The sequence below is a fragment of the Meriones unguiculatus genome, chromosome 6 (genome assembly GCF_030254825.1).
Source record: "Meriones unguiculatus strain TT.TT164.6M chromosome 6, Bangor_MerUng_6.1, whole genome shotgun sequence".
NCBI lineage: Eukaryota > Metazoa > Chordata > Mammalia > Rodentia > Muridae > Meriones > Meriones unguiculatus.
In genome coordinates this window covers 64,631,739-64,647,856 of record NC_083354.1, presented here as the reverse complement: position 1 = coordinate 64,647,856, position 16,118 = coordinate 64,631,739, and the positions used below count along the sequence as shown (strand labels likewise).

The window sequence follows — 16,118 nt, the reverse complement described above, 5'->3', positions numbered from 1 at the left end:
GAGATCCACTCGCCTTTGTCTCTCTGAGTGCTGGGATTAAAGATGTGTGCCACCACTGCCCAGCTTCTTCAGGCTTTTCTACAACTGAATCTTATGGAGGTGTCTTCTCAATTGAGGCTCCCTCCTCTCTGATGACTATAGCTTGTGTCAAGTTGACATAAAACTAGCCAGCAAGCACATGAGGGAAATGGCATGTGGGGTTCAAAGATTCAGTGGCATCTAATGCTACTGTTACTTTCCCCTGACACGAGTTGAGAACCTAAAATCATTTAGGAGATGGTCTAAAATCTAGGAATTGAAACTGTGAAAACCTAGAGATCCAATTTTAAAGGTATTTACAGGAAAGGAATAGTATCTGGGCTGGACTTAGGTCTCATACTCACATACTGCCTCTGGGTAGGAATGCTGGTTTGGGGGAAAAGATAAGAAAAACACAGACCAGGGTACAAAATGTTCTTCTAGCATCTTTGAACTCAAGCCAAGTCTGGACCCATGACATTTCTAGCTAAGAACAAGAACAGAACAGCTGTTTAGGAGTCTCTGCCCTGAACTGTCCGACCCATTTCTATTTCCTGTCCTTATCACCACGGCCTCTGGAAAATAAGATATGTACTGTTAGAAGGTGGGAGTACTTTATGAATTGTGGCAATCTAGACAGGACTGGGTGGGCCTCTGAGGCCTCAGAAGTATTGGGACCAGAAATGCCCCAGAGAGTGACTCCAAAAGCCACATGCTACAGAGTGCAGATGTCTCTGGGAGGTGTTCTTTGTTTTGAGGGACTCGGTGTTGAATGGTGGACAAGGAAACTCCTGCTGGAGTTATGGTACAGCCCCCTGGGCCAGTTGTTAGTGGGTGAGCTCCAGGCCAACGCTCCCCTACTCCCCCCACCCTCAAAAGAAGTGTAACTACCTTGCTGGTGAACAACCCAGTCCAGCTAGCCTTTGGTAGAAACCACAGTTGCTGTGAATTTATGAGTGCAATGGTCCTGTTGTTTCTTTTCTTTTTTTAAAAAAGATTTATTTATTTATTATGTATACAGTGTTCTACCTGCACGTGTGCCTGCATACCAGAAGAGGCCACCAGATCTCATTGTAGATGGTTGTGAGCCACCACCATATGGTTGCTGGGAATTGAACTCAGGACCTTTGGAAGAGCAGCCAGTGCTCTTAACCTCTGAGCTATCTCTCCAGCCCCCCAGGTCCTGTTGTTTCTTGAAGGCTTTTTTTACACTCCACACCAACTTCTAGCTCTTACAATCTTCCAATCTTCTTCCTCTCCTCCTCCTCTTCTACCTTCTTCTTGTTTTTTTGTTTTGTTTTTTGTTTTTTGAGACAAGCCTTCTCTGTGTAACCCTGGCTATCCTGGACTTGCTTTGTAGACCAAACTGGCCTTGAACTCAGAGAGATTTGCCTGCCTCTGCCTCCCAAGTGCTGGGATTATAGGCATGCACTACCATGGTCAGATTACATGAGTTTTGTTTGTTTGAGACAAGGTCTTACTGTGTAGCTCTAGTTGACCTGAAATTGGATGTGTCAATCATGCAGGCCTCTCCAAACCACAGCTATCCACCTGCCTCTGCTTGAGTGCTAAGGTTAACGGCATTCACTATCATGTTCATTGAGTTTGTTTGTTTGTTTGTTTTTCTGGTTTTTCGAGATAGGGTTTCCTTGTATAGTCTTGGCTGTCCTAAACTTTGTAGACCAGGCTGCCTTCAAACTCATAGAGCTCTATCTACCTCTGCCTCCTGAATGCTGGGATTAAAGGTGTGCACTAACACACTTGGCTTTTTTTTTAGTAAGTACTTTATCTGCATGTATGTGTGAGCATGCTGGGAATTGAACTCAGGACCTCTGGAAGAGCAGACAGTGCTCTTAACCACTGAGCCATCTCTCCAGCCCCATTTTTGTTTTTGTTTTTTGTTTTTTTAATAGATTTTTTTTTTTAACCTGGTGGTGGTGGTGGTGGTGCATGCCTTTAATCTCAGCACTTGGCATGCAGAGGCAAGCAGATCTCTATGAGCTGAGTTTCAGTACAGCTAGGGCTACACAAAGAGATCCTATCTCAAAAAAAAATGTTTTTTTCATGTATTATTTGTGACAAATATTTGCCCCAAGTGATTTCTGTATATTTTGGACAGTCTGACTACTTAAGCAAGATAACTTTGGACTTTAATCCTTTTACCACAACCTGTTAGTATTGGGATTGCAGATATGGGCCACAATGCCTAAATCAGAATTGGTCTCTTATGTATTAACATGAGACTTTTATCCCCAGTTTCATTAAAAACAAAACAAAACAAAAAAAAAAAAAACTGATCTGTATTTTTTTACATTTCTGGTAGAGACAATCTACATCTAGGTAGGTGAGGTAGTGTACACAGAACATGAAAGCAAAAGCTCAGCAGAGACACAATGACTACAGCAACTCATATAAAGGAAACATTTCCATTGGGGCTGGCTTACAGTTTGGAGGTTTTAGAGCATCACTGTCATGGTGGGTAGCATGGCAGTGCAGTAGCAGACATTGCTGAAGAGTTCTAGGTAGGATCAGCAGGCAGCAGGAAGAGATAATAACACTGGTCTTGGTTTGACCTTCTGAACCACAAAGCCCGCCCTAACTGACCCATTTCCTACAAGACCACAACTACTCCAACAAGGCCACACTTCCTAATAGTGCCACTTCCTAAGAGCCTATGGGGGGCCATTTTCATTCAAACCACCACAATGATCAAATGCAGTTTGGGCAGCAACGGATTTATTTGGATTACAAAACTCAAAACACAATCCATTAAGCAGATGCTGAGGGCACAGGGAGTGTGTGTGTGTTGGGAGGAGGCTTACTAGCTTTCTCCTCATGGATTGCTCAAACTGCTTTTTTTTCTTTTAAAGATTTATTTATTATGTAACAGTATTCTGCCTGCATACCAGAAAAGGGCACCAAATTTCATTATAGATGATTATGAGACACTGGGTGATTGCTGAGAATTGAACTCAGAACCTTTGGAAGAATAGCCAGTGCTCTTAACCTCTGAGCCATCTCTGTAGCCCTCAGAGTGCTCTTTTCTTTATGTTTTTATTTTTATGTTTTTAGAGACAGGGCTTCTTTGTGTGTAGCCTTGGTTGTCCTGGACTCACTTTTGTAGACAGGCTGGCCTCGAACTCACAGATACCCACCTGCCTCTGCCTTGCCAAGTGCTGGAATTATAGGTGTGCACATTGCCTGGCTGGAGGATATTTCTTTCTCTTTCTTTCTTTCTTTCTTTCTTTCTTTCTTTCTTTCTTTCTTTCTTTCTTTCTTTCTTTCTTTCCTTCCTTCCTTCCTTTCAAGGATAGTTCTTACCTATAGCTTATGTCAAGTTGACATAAAACTAAATAGCCAGTACTCTCTTCAAATGTGCTGCAACTCCAGCACACTATCTTCTTTTCCTAGCTATGGAGGCTCTAAATTCTAAATTAGAATATGGGCATGGTCAGGTTCTATGGGCTTTCTTCTCATCCCACAGATGGGTATCTTCTTACATGTCTCACATGGTAGAGAGAGTTTCTCTTTTTAAAATTTTATTTATGTATTTTTTTTTAATGGATGTTAGTGAACCACTGTATAGTTGCTGGGAATTGAACTCAGAACCTCTGGAAGAGCAGCCAGTGTTCTTAACTGCTGAGCCATCTCATGGGCCCTCTTCTCTTTTTTCATAATGTTTTATTTCACATGTATGGAGCTTTTGTAGCATGTACATCAGTACATGTGTGTGCAGTGCCCATGAAGGCCAGTAGAGGATACCAGATGCTCTGAAACTGGAGTTACAGTTGTGAGCTGCCATGGAATTGCTAAGAATTGAACCCAGGTCTTTTGGAAAAGCAGACAGTATTCTTAACTGCTGAGACTTTGTTCCAGCCCCTGGAAATTTTTTATATAGAGTGACTGTTATATCAACTGTTGAGGAAATGGCTCCTCTTTTAAAGTACTTGTGGTACAAGTGAAAGGACAAGAGTTTGGATCCCCAGAACTCACATAAATGTTGGAGCATGTGGTGGCTCCTCTGTCACTCCAGCCTCAGGGTTCAGAGATAATCTCCAGGGCAAGATGGGTGGTGAGACACGTCATACCAGCAAGCTCTGGGTTTGACTGAGAGACCCTACTCAAAGAATAAACTGGAAGAACGAGGAAGATGTCTAACATCAACTTCAGGCCTGTACACAATACCTGGACACATGTATATCCACACATTCAGACACACACACACCACACTCCTATGCATGTCGCACCATTGTCAAACACTTTGCATTCTGTCTTTTGTTCCAAATTTATTATGATTAGAAAAACCACCAAAAGATGATACCAATTTTGTTTATTTTTAGGTTGTTTTGTTTATCAGACAGGGTCCCATTAATGCAGGCTGGAACCTCTATGTAGCTGTGAAAGACCTTGAACTCCTGATCCTCCTGCCTTTTCCTTCCCACCTGCTGGGATTACAGGGATGCACCATGACCAACTATGAAAAACACAAACTGTGTGACAATTAAGACAGCCTTCTGGTGCATGCCCTTAATCCTAGCACGAGAGGCAGAAAGAGGTGGACATGTGAGTTTGAGGCCAGTATGGTATACAGACAGTTTCAGGACAGCCACAGCTGTTACACAGAAAAACCCTGCCTTGAAAAATAAAACAAAAAGACACCACCAAGGATCAAGAACTTAAGGCAGGGGGCTGGAGATATGACTCAGTGGTTAAAAACACTTGCTGATCCTGAATAGCATCTTGGTTTGGTTTCTAGTACCCATGTGGTGGCTCACAATCACCTGTAGCTCCAGTTTCAGGAGATTTTATTTTCTTTTATGACCTTTGTGGACACTGTGCATGCATATGGTACACACAAACTCACACAGATACACACACACTAAATAAACAGACCTGAGGGCAGGCTTGCGCTATATGGAGAGATCCTTTCAGCTCCCCTCAAACAAAACAAAAGAAACAAAAAACAATGTGAACAGCAGTTTCTGGAACCTGCTCTATGAACTGATACTGTTCTTCAGTTGTCTAGGACAAATATAATGAATAGGCATGTGATCTAAAGAGTGCATGAAAACACAAACCTAATTCGTGCCCAGGTGCAGGTAGAACAGGGACGGCATATACCCTACTGGACAGGAAAGAAGAGCCACATATGAACAGTTGGAGGGACTCAGACTGAGTGAACAAACACTTCCATAATGTTCTGTCCAATAAAGCAGAGATACGGCTCAACAGTCAAAAGCACCTTTAAAGACCAGAGTTCAAGTCCAGAACTGCAGCTTGGGTTCCAGCATGAATATTAACAAGCAGAGATGAATAGGTAGAAGACCCTGATACCCTCTTCTGGCTTCCAGGTATACATACACACAATAACACACACACACACACCTCTAAAAAACAACAAAGAATGAACTAGAGTAGAGAGCAAGAATGGACAGTGTTGAAATTCTAAGTTTCTAGAAGACACTTTGATATGCCCATCTCTAGAATTTATTTACTATTTCTTATTTTTGAGACAGGATCTCACTACATAACTACTGGCTGTTCTCAAATACACTATGTAAACCACTCTGACCTCAAACTAACAGAGAGATCTGCCTACAACATTGAATCCTGCTCCATATTTCTAAATTTTAAAATTAAAAATTATTTAAAGTCTTAGTCTGGCCTTAATGGTACACACCTTTAATCCCACTATTCAGGAGGCTCAGGCTAGAGGACTATAGAAGAGTTTGAGGTCAGCCTGGGTATTAAACTGAGACTATCTCAAACACACACAGAGAATTTAAAAATAACCTGGGTGGATGGGTGCGCTGGTGCAAGCCTATAATCCCAGCACTTAGGAGGCAGAGGCAGGCGGATAGCTGTGAGTTCGAGGGCAGCCTGGTCTATAAAGTGAGTCCAGGATAGCCAAGGCTACACAGAGAAACCCTGTTTTGAAAAAACAAAAAACAAGAACCTGAGCTTGGTTGTACAAGCCTATAGTTCCAACCCATAGGAAATGGAGACAGGAGAATCCCTAGTTAGAGGCCAGTATACGCTACATTAGGAGTGCCTGTCTCAAACAAAATAAAATCTACTGACTATCATCTGACTTTAAGAGGAATATCTAAGGGGTCCCACACCACTGCAAAGGCTCAGCAAGTAGAAATCAGAGTGTCAGTGATTCAACAAGGTAAACAACTGCCCACTGCTAAAGAGGGGGAAAAGGGCCATAGACCAAGGGTTTCAGGTAGTTTCTACAGCTCACAGGGGGAGCCTGCCACCCTACTAACAACTTTGATCTAGTGCGATATGCTCCAGAACTTTGATGTTGAGAAAATTAGTACGTAAATCTGCTTTGATCCACCTAGTTTACAGACACAGTTAATAGGACACCATGCACTGATAAAACCTGACTGTCCAGAGGGTCACAGTCCCCTGGGGAACAGGGAGTGGCTCTTTGCCCTACAGTTTAATGAACTGGCCATGTGTGATAGCCCTGACCCTTAGGGACCCATGTTTCCTAACTTCTCAGAAGCCACTCATACTTCCAAAGGAATGTCACTTATTTTTCATCCAAGTCCAGACGCAAGAATTCAAAAGCCAGGGAGGTGGTTAACAACGTGTGTGGCCAAGGAACTAGGTAGACTGGCAGAAATGGCAGAAAGAACTAATTGGACTTTCCAGGCTTAGCTGCCCTGTGGTTCCTGTGGCCGCCAGTTAGCACACAAGGCCTTTTTTTTTTTTTTTAATTTATTATTTATTAGTATTCTGCCTGCATGTATACCTACATGCCAGAAGAGGGCACCAGTACCAGATCTCATTACAGATGGTTGTGAGCCACCACATGGTTGCTGCAAATTCAACTCAGGATCTTTGCACTCTTAACCTCTGAACGATCTCTCCATCTCTCTCTCTTTTTTAAAATTGGTGGGAGCCAGAAGTCAGGATTCTTCTCAGAAATCTGTTATAGACTTATGTTAGAAATCTAGCACATTATTCTGAGGGTCACATACAGCAGGATGGAAAGGCAGTTGTTGGTTTTCAGTACCTTTCAGAGACTCCTTGCCCAGCCACTGTAAGGAGGGGCCTAAGACAATTTCTGAGCATCCCGAAACAGTGTGTGTCCTCCCCTTTCACAAGCTGGACTTCAGCCATAGCTAAATAAGATCCAGCCCAGGCCTGGCTCCACAAAGCAGAGGCAGAAGGAAGGGAACAGTCTCTTTTCCTTACACTGGATGGCCTGGCGTTGGACAGGGAATCTTCTTGGGGTCCCTCAGAACCTTCTCTTGGTTGAAGAGGATGCCTCAAGTGCTGCTTTAGATGCTGGAGGCACTTCAGATGAGACAGCTCTCTCCAGCTGTTCATGGACCCTCTGGCTGGTGGATCTTCTTATGAATGAGCAGCTGAAACTTCCAATCAAAGCTGCACCCACAGTCCAGACAGAAGTGGCGCTGCTGGCCTGTATGACTCTTGCGGTGGATGACTAGCTGTGACTTCCAGCTGAAGCTGTGCCCACACTCCATGCACGTATAGCCCCGAAGGCCAGGGGGTCGCCGTATTGCTGGCTCCCAGGCCACTTGTGGTGGTCTTTCTATGCCTGACCCACCCATGTGAGTGCGGTGGTGGATGACAAAAACTGACTTCCAGTCAAAGCTGAGGCCACACTGCTCACAGGTGTACAGTTTCCGAGGTGTGGCCCTAACAGAGGCTTCATGTAGTGGTGTAGGAGACAAGCCTGGAGGGTCCATGCAAGGGCTCGGGCTCTCACTTTGAGAGGATGGGCAGGCTTCAACTGCAATGGCTCCCACTTCTGGGAGATGGCTCCTGAACGACTCCGGTCCTGCATGTGGCATCTCCTGTTTTGGCCTCAGCTCAGATTCAACATGCATCTCTGGCTCTAGCAGTGGCACGCTTGCTGGGGTGAGAAGAATGTTCATTTGGGGACTTGGACACATGGGGGCTCCCACAAAAGTATGGGGTGGGCACCTTCTAGAAGAGAGATGTAGCCCAGATGCTGGGCCACTGCCCTGGGAGCCCCAGTAGGGAGCTAGCACATGCAGGGGAGGCATGTGGAGGATGCATGTGGAGGGGCAAGGAAGTTAGGACAGGGAGGGCCATCAATCCTCACCCTGAGATGCCACTATGCCATACTTCTCCAGCATCACACCACAGTACAGCTCTTTTTGTAACGAGTCCAACAGGCCCCACTCCTGTAAGGATGCAAACAGTCACTGCCTCTCCCACCCAGCCTCAGATCCCTACCCATCACCCAATGGGAGGCAGGTTACTAAATCCCCATCTGCACCAGACTTAAGGGCCAAGCCAGAACTGGCATTTCTGAATATAGGGGCTGCTTTCATCTGTCCAACCTACCATCATCTGTCTTAGTATGGCCAGAAGGACTGAAATTGTGGGTGGGTCTTGGACAAGGAGCCCCATGGCTGTCCCCATCCTTCTTGTCACTAAACTGTGTACAGGATGTACTGGAAGGTCAGTAAGAGGCCAGGAGACTACCTTGGATTCAGCCACCTTCTGTCAAGACTGATTAACAAAACTGAAAGTTCTTCCTTCTTTGGGGTGAGAAAATTTGCTTTTGGCCTTTATTGGGGTGTTTGTGAGAGGGATTGGGCCTATGTAGCCCAGGCTGGCCTCAAATTTACTATGTACTGAGGGTGACTTTAAAATTCTGATTTTCCTATCTCCACCTCCTGAGTTTTGGGACCACAAGTACAGGCTACCATACCAATTTATGCAGTGCTGGGAATAGAATCTAGGACCTTGTACATACTAGGCACTCTACCAAGTGATCTAAATTTGCAAAACCTTTATTTAACTTTAGTTTTTAAAAAGAGGACTAAGGACCCAGGCATGTTGGGGCACACTAATCCCAGTACTCAGGGCCAAAGGCAGACACATCTCTGTGAGAACAAGGCCAACGTGGCCTACATATTGAGTCCTAGGATGTGTATGGTTATGTAGAGAGATAATGTCTTAACAAAAACAACAACATCAGGTGGGGTGGGAAGACTAAAATTAAAAACAATAATGAGGAATCTCAGGACTGTGATGAAGTGAGGCGGCAAAGGTGATAGAGAAAGCTTGGGTGCTTGCCAGCTGGTTCAGGCAAGGTCTAAAGAGGGGGAGTTTGGTGGCAGGACAGGGGGTTAGCTATTATGGCCTTACCAAAGAATTCCTTGCCTAAAAGTTCTACCTTCTTTACTGTCCTAAGTCTACCATATAGGTCTTTGGCACTTTGAGAAAAATAACCCTGAAGGCTATTTGCCAAAGCAAATCTGGAAAAATGAAGGTGGCAGCCACAGATAGCTACATCCAGAGGTGGTGTTGGCTAGAAGTGAGGACACCAGAGAGGGATACCAAAAGGGTTTCTTTTCTTTTTTTTTAGACAAGATCTTTTTTAGACAAAATCCTTTAGACAGGATTCTTCTGTGTCGCCTTGGCTGTCCTGGAACTCACTTTGTAGCCCAGGCTCATCTTGAACTCACAGAGCTCAGTCTGCCTGACCACACCTGTTCCCCACCCCCCAGGGGGTTAACCTTGAAACACACCTTAACTAGACATTCTAAGCAGTGGTGGCATATGCCTTTAATCCCAGCACTCAGGGAGGCAGAGGCAGGTTAATCTCTGTGAGTTCCAGGCCAGCCTGGCCTACAGAGTAAGTTCCAGGCCAGCCAAGGCTACACAGAGAAAACCTGTCTCACAAAACAAAATCAACAACAAAAACTAGACATATTGAGGAAGGAAGGGGTTCAGTAGCAGAAAGAATCTGGAGAAGACATTTGTAACCCTCCACATTAACTAGATACACTCAGGTAGCAGGGACTTTCAGCTAAGTTTCCTCGTCACTGTACTTTGAGAAGTGCAGTACAAGACTTGAGGCTTGTTTGGGAAGAGTGTCTTGATCTCATCTCAGGAATGCAGGAATTCTGCAGTGGCAGTCCCTTTCCCACCTGCACACATAACAGCTGGTTCAAGACCTATGGGTGTTGCAAACCTTTCCAGTAACTGACTTCTCTGGAGGAAAGGAAGCCATGCCCACCTGTTCTAGCCATTCTGGACTAGGCCTGATACCTAACTATTTTTCAGTGAGAGACTACCAGTTTATTCAGGGCCTGCTGTTTGGGAAGGTATTTACTACTCAGAAGTAGCAAAAAACACATGGCAGAGAATCCTACAAAACCACAGGGCAGAGCATAGCCACCAGAGACAACCCCCTCCCTCCTACACCCATGGCCTACATTTCCTGCTGGAGGCTGTTTACCTGGATCCTTCCGGGTTGGAAGGATGTGGCGGCTGGTTCCTGGTGTTCAAGATGTCCCTTAAGGGCCTGGGCTGGAAGGAGAGGGCTTGCAGATACTGAGAAAAAGAGGCAGATGGGAAAGAGTATCAAGCTGTCCTTACCGCACTGGCCTTGGCCTGCTTCTGCCATGTGACATGGTGGGAGGTCAGCCTTGTCTCGTTGCTTCTCAGGAATCCAGTTTTATAGTCTCTCTAGAGTCCCCATCCCAGCTGGGGACATCCAGACTCATTTCAGGAGTCACAACCCTGCCACAACCTCTCCAAGGACACCCCTCACCCCCACATACAACCAGGTTTGAGGCTCTGATACTGTATCCCTCACCTATCTCCTGTCCATCAGCACTGGCTTCCTCCTTCACACCGCAATTGATTTGGGTAGCTTTGTCTATCCTGGCATCTTGTGGTGCCTCTGCAGGGCCTGCCTCAGAGGATTTCGTTGCTACTGAGATGTGGTGGCTCCCTGAGGACTCCTTCCTCTTCTGGACTGTAAGAAGCATCTTTGGCTTCAGGATGTGGGCTGTGATCTGAAGAGAAGCATGTCACAGGGGCTCTACCCTTCAATCTATCCCTCGAGGAAGCTAATGTCATTACACTCACCCAGCCCAGCAGTTGCCCAGGATCATGTTGCAGCCCCTCAACAAGGGCTGCAGCCTCCTCAGGGCTTCCTGGTCGCTGCCCTCGCACCCAGGCCTGGATCTCAGGGGGCAACACACCCAGGAACTGCTCCAAAACCAGCAACTCTATCATCTGCTCTTTGGAACATGACTCAGGCTGCAGCCACTGGTGACACAATACTCGAAGCTGGGTCAGTGCCTCTCGGGGACCCTCTACTTCCTCATAGCAGAAACTTCGGAATCTGAGTCGTGCAGCCTCAGGCTCCTCAAGGGTGGTCTTGCAGTCTCTGAGGGATAGGTGTCGGGGACCCAGAGGAGATGGCATTCTTGTTATGAAGGTCCTTTTTGGAGCTAACAAGAGGGGCCTACAGAAAAGGAGAAATCAGTATCATCTAAGGCCAGAAGGCACACACCAGTCCCCTCCTAGAAACCAGTAACAAGAATCCTGAGGCCAGGAAGGCTTCCAGGAAAGTTATGAAGGTGCAGGAGAACAGGAAAAAGCCTTGACAATTAAATGCATGGTGGAAGGTGTGCAGGGACCTTCTAGAAAACTGCAAATGGCTGGCTCAAACACTGGTACAACAGAGGGCTGCTGGGAGATGAAAGCGGCTTCCGCCGATAGACAAAGGATCAACAGAACACAGGTCAGACCACCATCAGGGGCCCTGAGGCTCTAGGGCCCCAAGCACATCATCTGGGACAAAGCTGAAAGCCTGGGTGCACTCCCAGGGGCCTATATGGGCTGGGAGGTACTGCCCGCTTATTACAGCTGAATTATGGATGCTTCACACTGCATCAGCCTCCGTATGTGAAATCCCGCAAAAAAGGCCAATGCAAACAGCCCTGTGTTGTGTGGAGTCGTAAGTTGAAACCGGCTCTCCTGGGGCACCCGTCCTGTCCGTCCAAGAGACACTCAGAGTTGGGGTGCCGGTCTCTGAAAGGGGTGGGTCTTTCAGGAGAATGGGACTGAATGTTCTGTGTTCGATGGCTGGGGGGCGCTCCTGGAACTTGGGGGGAGCCGTGGGAAGTCGCTGTGCCTGCCCAGCTAGGAATGTGCTCACCTCTGACGCCTCTGGCCGCCTGAGAAGCTCGGAGCACTTCCGGGAAGTGACACGGCAAGAGCGCGTCCCACTGCCACTCACAGAACGCCCCGCCTCGCGCGCTTTGCCCCACCAGCCTGGCCAATCCTGCACCTACGAGGCCCCTTCCGCTCGGACTACGTCTCCCGTGAGCCTCAAGCAAGGACGACCTTACTCTCCCAGGACTTGTCACGCACGAAGTGTTTCATTCCTGTCCTTGAGACTGCGGTGCCACAGAGTTCATGGGGTTCCCTCTCCTGACTTGGCAACCGTTTTTTTTCTTGCACCCCAGCCGTAGGACTCACCCACAGCGGACCCAGATTGCAGGTTAGACTCCTTACGCATGTGCACTGTGGACCAGGTTTCTATTGGCTGGTGCGGGGTCCTGACCAATCAAAGCTGGCGCTCTGCTAACGACGTGTGTCTCTTAGGTAACAGATAATGCACAACCTGCTGCTTCTTGAAGTTCTCAAAGCAGTATTGTAAACGTCGCCCTGCGGTGAAGAAGGCCTAAGTGGAGACTCCTTGGTCTTTTGAATACAGCCGTCGTCCCAGACGACCAAATGATCCCGGTGGGAGGCGTTGTTGGGCCAGGAAGGCCCAGTGTGGCCTTTGTTGGATCCCCGTTAAGCTCCCTGGATATTGTGGAGGCAATTGGACCACGGGTGGGCAAGCTCTCAGAGGAGGCAACCATGTAATTACTCTCTCACTAACAGTCTTCAGATAACGGTACTACAAATGAGGATTGAGGCTTTTGTCTGAGATTGAGGATGAGGTGTACTCAGCCCTAACTTTGGAGGCTGCAGTTGGACAGGTGACCTATATTTATTTTTCAACAGGCAGTTAATGGCTTTTGTTTGTTTGTTTTCGGAGAAAGCCCCCCCCCCCCAAAAAAAAAAAAAAGGCCCGGGCTAACCAGGAACTTTCTGTATACCATGGTAGCCTGGAGCTCACACAGAGATCCTCCAGCCTCTGCCTCTTGTTTGCTGAGATTAAAGGAATGATCCACCCCACCCAAAAGTTAGAGGAAGTTTAATTGTAGATGGGGTTAGCTTTATTTCCGCATATCAGATGGTTGAACCATGATATAGCATGCTGAACTGATCTGCCCAGTCTGTTTTCTTCTGGTTCGTGTGAACCCATCCTTGGTTGCCATCTGCTGGCGGAGAGCAGCAGTTCTCTACATCCCAAACTCCTGGGCTACATGGGTAGTTTGTCAACTCAGAGCTGTTTGGGAGATCAGGTCTTTTACAGATTCTCACTACCTATTCAGTGAGGAGAGGCTGGACTATAAGGGGCTCCTCAGAGAGCTCTCCCCTGAAAGCACCTTTGTTCTAGGGATTCCCACCCTGGTTGGAGAGTTCCCAAGCCTTCAATGTTCTGCAGGATAGACCTGGTTGAATCTTGTGGTATTCCTGTTCCCCCTGGGCTTGACATGACCATTACCATCTTTTTGTTCCTTAGTGCGGGGCATTAAGTCTAGGACCACATATTTACTAGGTAAACTCCGTTGAGCTAGCCCCAACTTCATCAATTACTTTGGTTATATTGAGTTGGCCAGTGTAACCATAAAATAAAATTTTTTGAGGCAAGATCTGTTACCCAGGTTGTCCTGTTAGCCATCATAAAGCGGAGGGCTTGTGGTGACTTACTGACCTTGCCCTTAAGGGTAATGAAAAATAAAAAGAAATTATATAATAGGTAGTTAGGTATACAATACTGAGGTGTTCACATTTCCTCTTCGTGTGGGGGACATTTTGGTCACCTTCAAGTCCTTCCTGATCATCTGTGTATGGTTTTAGAAATGCTGAAATTTAAGGTAAAAAAACGGTTGAGTGTTGGGACTCTTCAGTCACCCATGTTCTTGTAAATGTTACATCTCTGAGGGGAAAGGCTTCCCCAGTGGAAGAGCTGCAACTATGAGGGGGAAGGTTTCCCCACTGCAAGTGTTACAGCTCTGAAGGAAAAGGTATCCTGGCAGTTGGGAGCCAAGGAACACCACAAAGCCACACAACAAACCTCACACAAGAGATTTATTGGGAGGGTAAAATTCAGGAGGTGTCTGACTCTGCTTGGGTGAGAAGCAGCAAAGAATTAAGCAGAAGACAGGATTTATATAGGGCTTCTTGGGGGCGTTACTTTCCACTGTGAAGGTTTCCACTGTGGGGATTATGGATTTTCAAGGTCAGAGGTTGTGGCAAACTCAGTGTTCCCCCCATCTTCACTTGTAGACTTACATGAACTAAGTGTGAACTAAGTGTTTAGTTGAGAGGTTTTTTGTTTTTTGTTTTGTTTTTGAGACCTGTTTGGTCTCTTAAGTCTCCATCCTCCAGCTTCAGTCTTCCCAGTGTTGAGAATATAGGCAGGTGATACCAAGCTTAGCTGGTTTAACATTTTGACTTAGAAAGTCCAAGGTCATTTGTACATTTACACCTTGTTAAGAGGGGCCAGCCCAATACAACCATAGTTGCTGGGGAAGTCCAGACATAAGGGAACATAGATCAGTTCTGAGTACTGGAAGAAGTACATTCAAGGAGGGTGGAATTAAAAGCCAATAGGAACACAAGTAGAGGAGGCTGGTGAGGAAGAGATGGTACCGATCCCAGTCTGAGGAGCCAGGAAGGCTCAGGACATCTGCTTCAGGGTTTCCTGTGACTGTTGGGGAACTCATTTGCTCAACAGATATCTTTGGTTCTGAGTCTTCCTGGCATTACACAGCTCCATCCAAGAGGTGCTGATAGTAGAATACTGTGTATGAGGAGGCCTAGCTCAGAGAACTGTTTCTTACAGGGCCTTGAGCAGCTAGGTCCCACACAACATCCCTCCCTACTCCATTTGCGAGTGGACAGATGTGTCTGATTCCACTAGCAAATGGGTGGGACAGATTTGTCTTAAGTAGAGAGGATGACTGCAGAAGGGTTTTTTTCTGCTGGGTTTTTGAGACAAGGTCTTACTATGGACCCCCAACTGCTATATAGACATGCTTGTCTCTGTCTCCCTCTCTCTTTTTCAGTTTTTCAAGAGAGGGTTGTAGCCCTGGCTATCCTAGAATCACACCTCACAGATTTGCCTGCTTCTCCCTCCTAAGTGGTTGGAGAAAAGACATGCCACAACTGCCTGGCTGTCTCTCTCTCTAGCGTTGGTATCCATCAATATATCTGACCTTTTTTCCCCCTCCAAACTGTCTCTGTAGTCCCACACTGGCTTTTAACTCCACATCCTCCTGTCTCAGCCTCCCAAAGTGCTGGGGTTACAGGTATGCATCACCTCCAGGTGACGAGACTGGAGTTCCCAAAGGGCTGGAGTCAACTTTTCACATGTATTCAGCCTCAATAGCAGTCACAGCAAGGCCTCCTTCCCACCCTCCTCCCTCCTGCAGCCTAATCCCCGAAGGCTCCTCTTTCAACAGAACTGCTGCTCTAGCTCTAAGCCATCCCACTCTCCCCGGATCTCCAGGCTTCCCCTGCCTACTGTGGCCACGTAGGGGATATAGATGACCCAACCCTGCCCTGGGCTGCAGACAAGCTGTACTTCTACTTTATGGCCCCTCTGAGAACCCAGATTAAATTCAAATCTCTGTGCTGACACTCCAATGGCATGTCTGTGTACATCTATTTAATACTATCTGCATTGTTTTAAGGTAAAAACAATATTACTGTTTACACAGATTTTTAAAATGTCCAACTAAATTTTTCTTTTTTAAGACAGGGGCCTCAATGGTGGACAGTAGTGGCACATGCCTGTAATCACAGTACTTGGGAACCAGAGTTCGAGGCCAGCCCGGTCTGGTCTACACAGTAAGTTCTAGGACAACCAAAGCTACACAGAGAAACCCTGTTTTACAAAAAAAAAATGTAAATAGGACTCATGCTACCCTTGAATAGCTTTTTCTACCTCTATCTCCTGAGTGTGGGGATTGCAGGCATTTATCACCAAGCCTAGTTCTTTGAACTAATTAAAACCTGGAACTGAGGGAGAGGGATACAGTTTGGTTGGCCAAGTGCTTGCTAAATAGGTACAAGGTTAAATTTCCAGCATTGACTAGATCAGGCATGGTGTTGTATGCCTACGGTCTCAGCAGTCTGGAGGTAAAGGCAGGAGACTAGAA

At 46.4% G+C, this 16,118-nt stretch overlaps 1 protein-coding gene and 1 long non-coding RNA gene across 2 annotated transcripts; one reads left to right on the top strand and one right to left on the bottom strand.

Annotated features, from left to right (window-relative positions):
- Positions 1 to 1,337: 1,337 nt before the first annotated feature.
- Positions 1,338 to 12,355, bottom strand: Znf446 (zinc finger protein 446). Its single transcript, XM_060385569.1, is given in 8 exon segments — positions 1,338 to 7,915; positions 8,129 to 8,210; positions 10,280 to 10,374; positions 10,640 to 10,841; positions 10,915 to 11,282; positions 12,074 to 12,167; positions 12,169 to 12,327; positions 12,329 to 12,355. Coding segments are annotated over 8 exon segments (1,581 nt in total). The 3' UTR covers positions 1,338 to 7,361.
- LOC132654694 (uncharacterized) lies at positions 12,202 to 15,603 on the top strand. The gene is made up of 2 exons (XR_009592376.1): positions 12,202 to 12,337; positions 12,442 to 15,603. It is a non-coding gene; the product is annotated as an uncharacterized LOC132654694 (long non-coding RNA).
- The last annotated feature ends 515 nt before the right edge of the window (positions 15,604 to 16,118 follow it).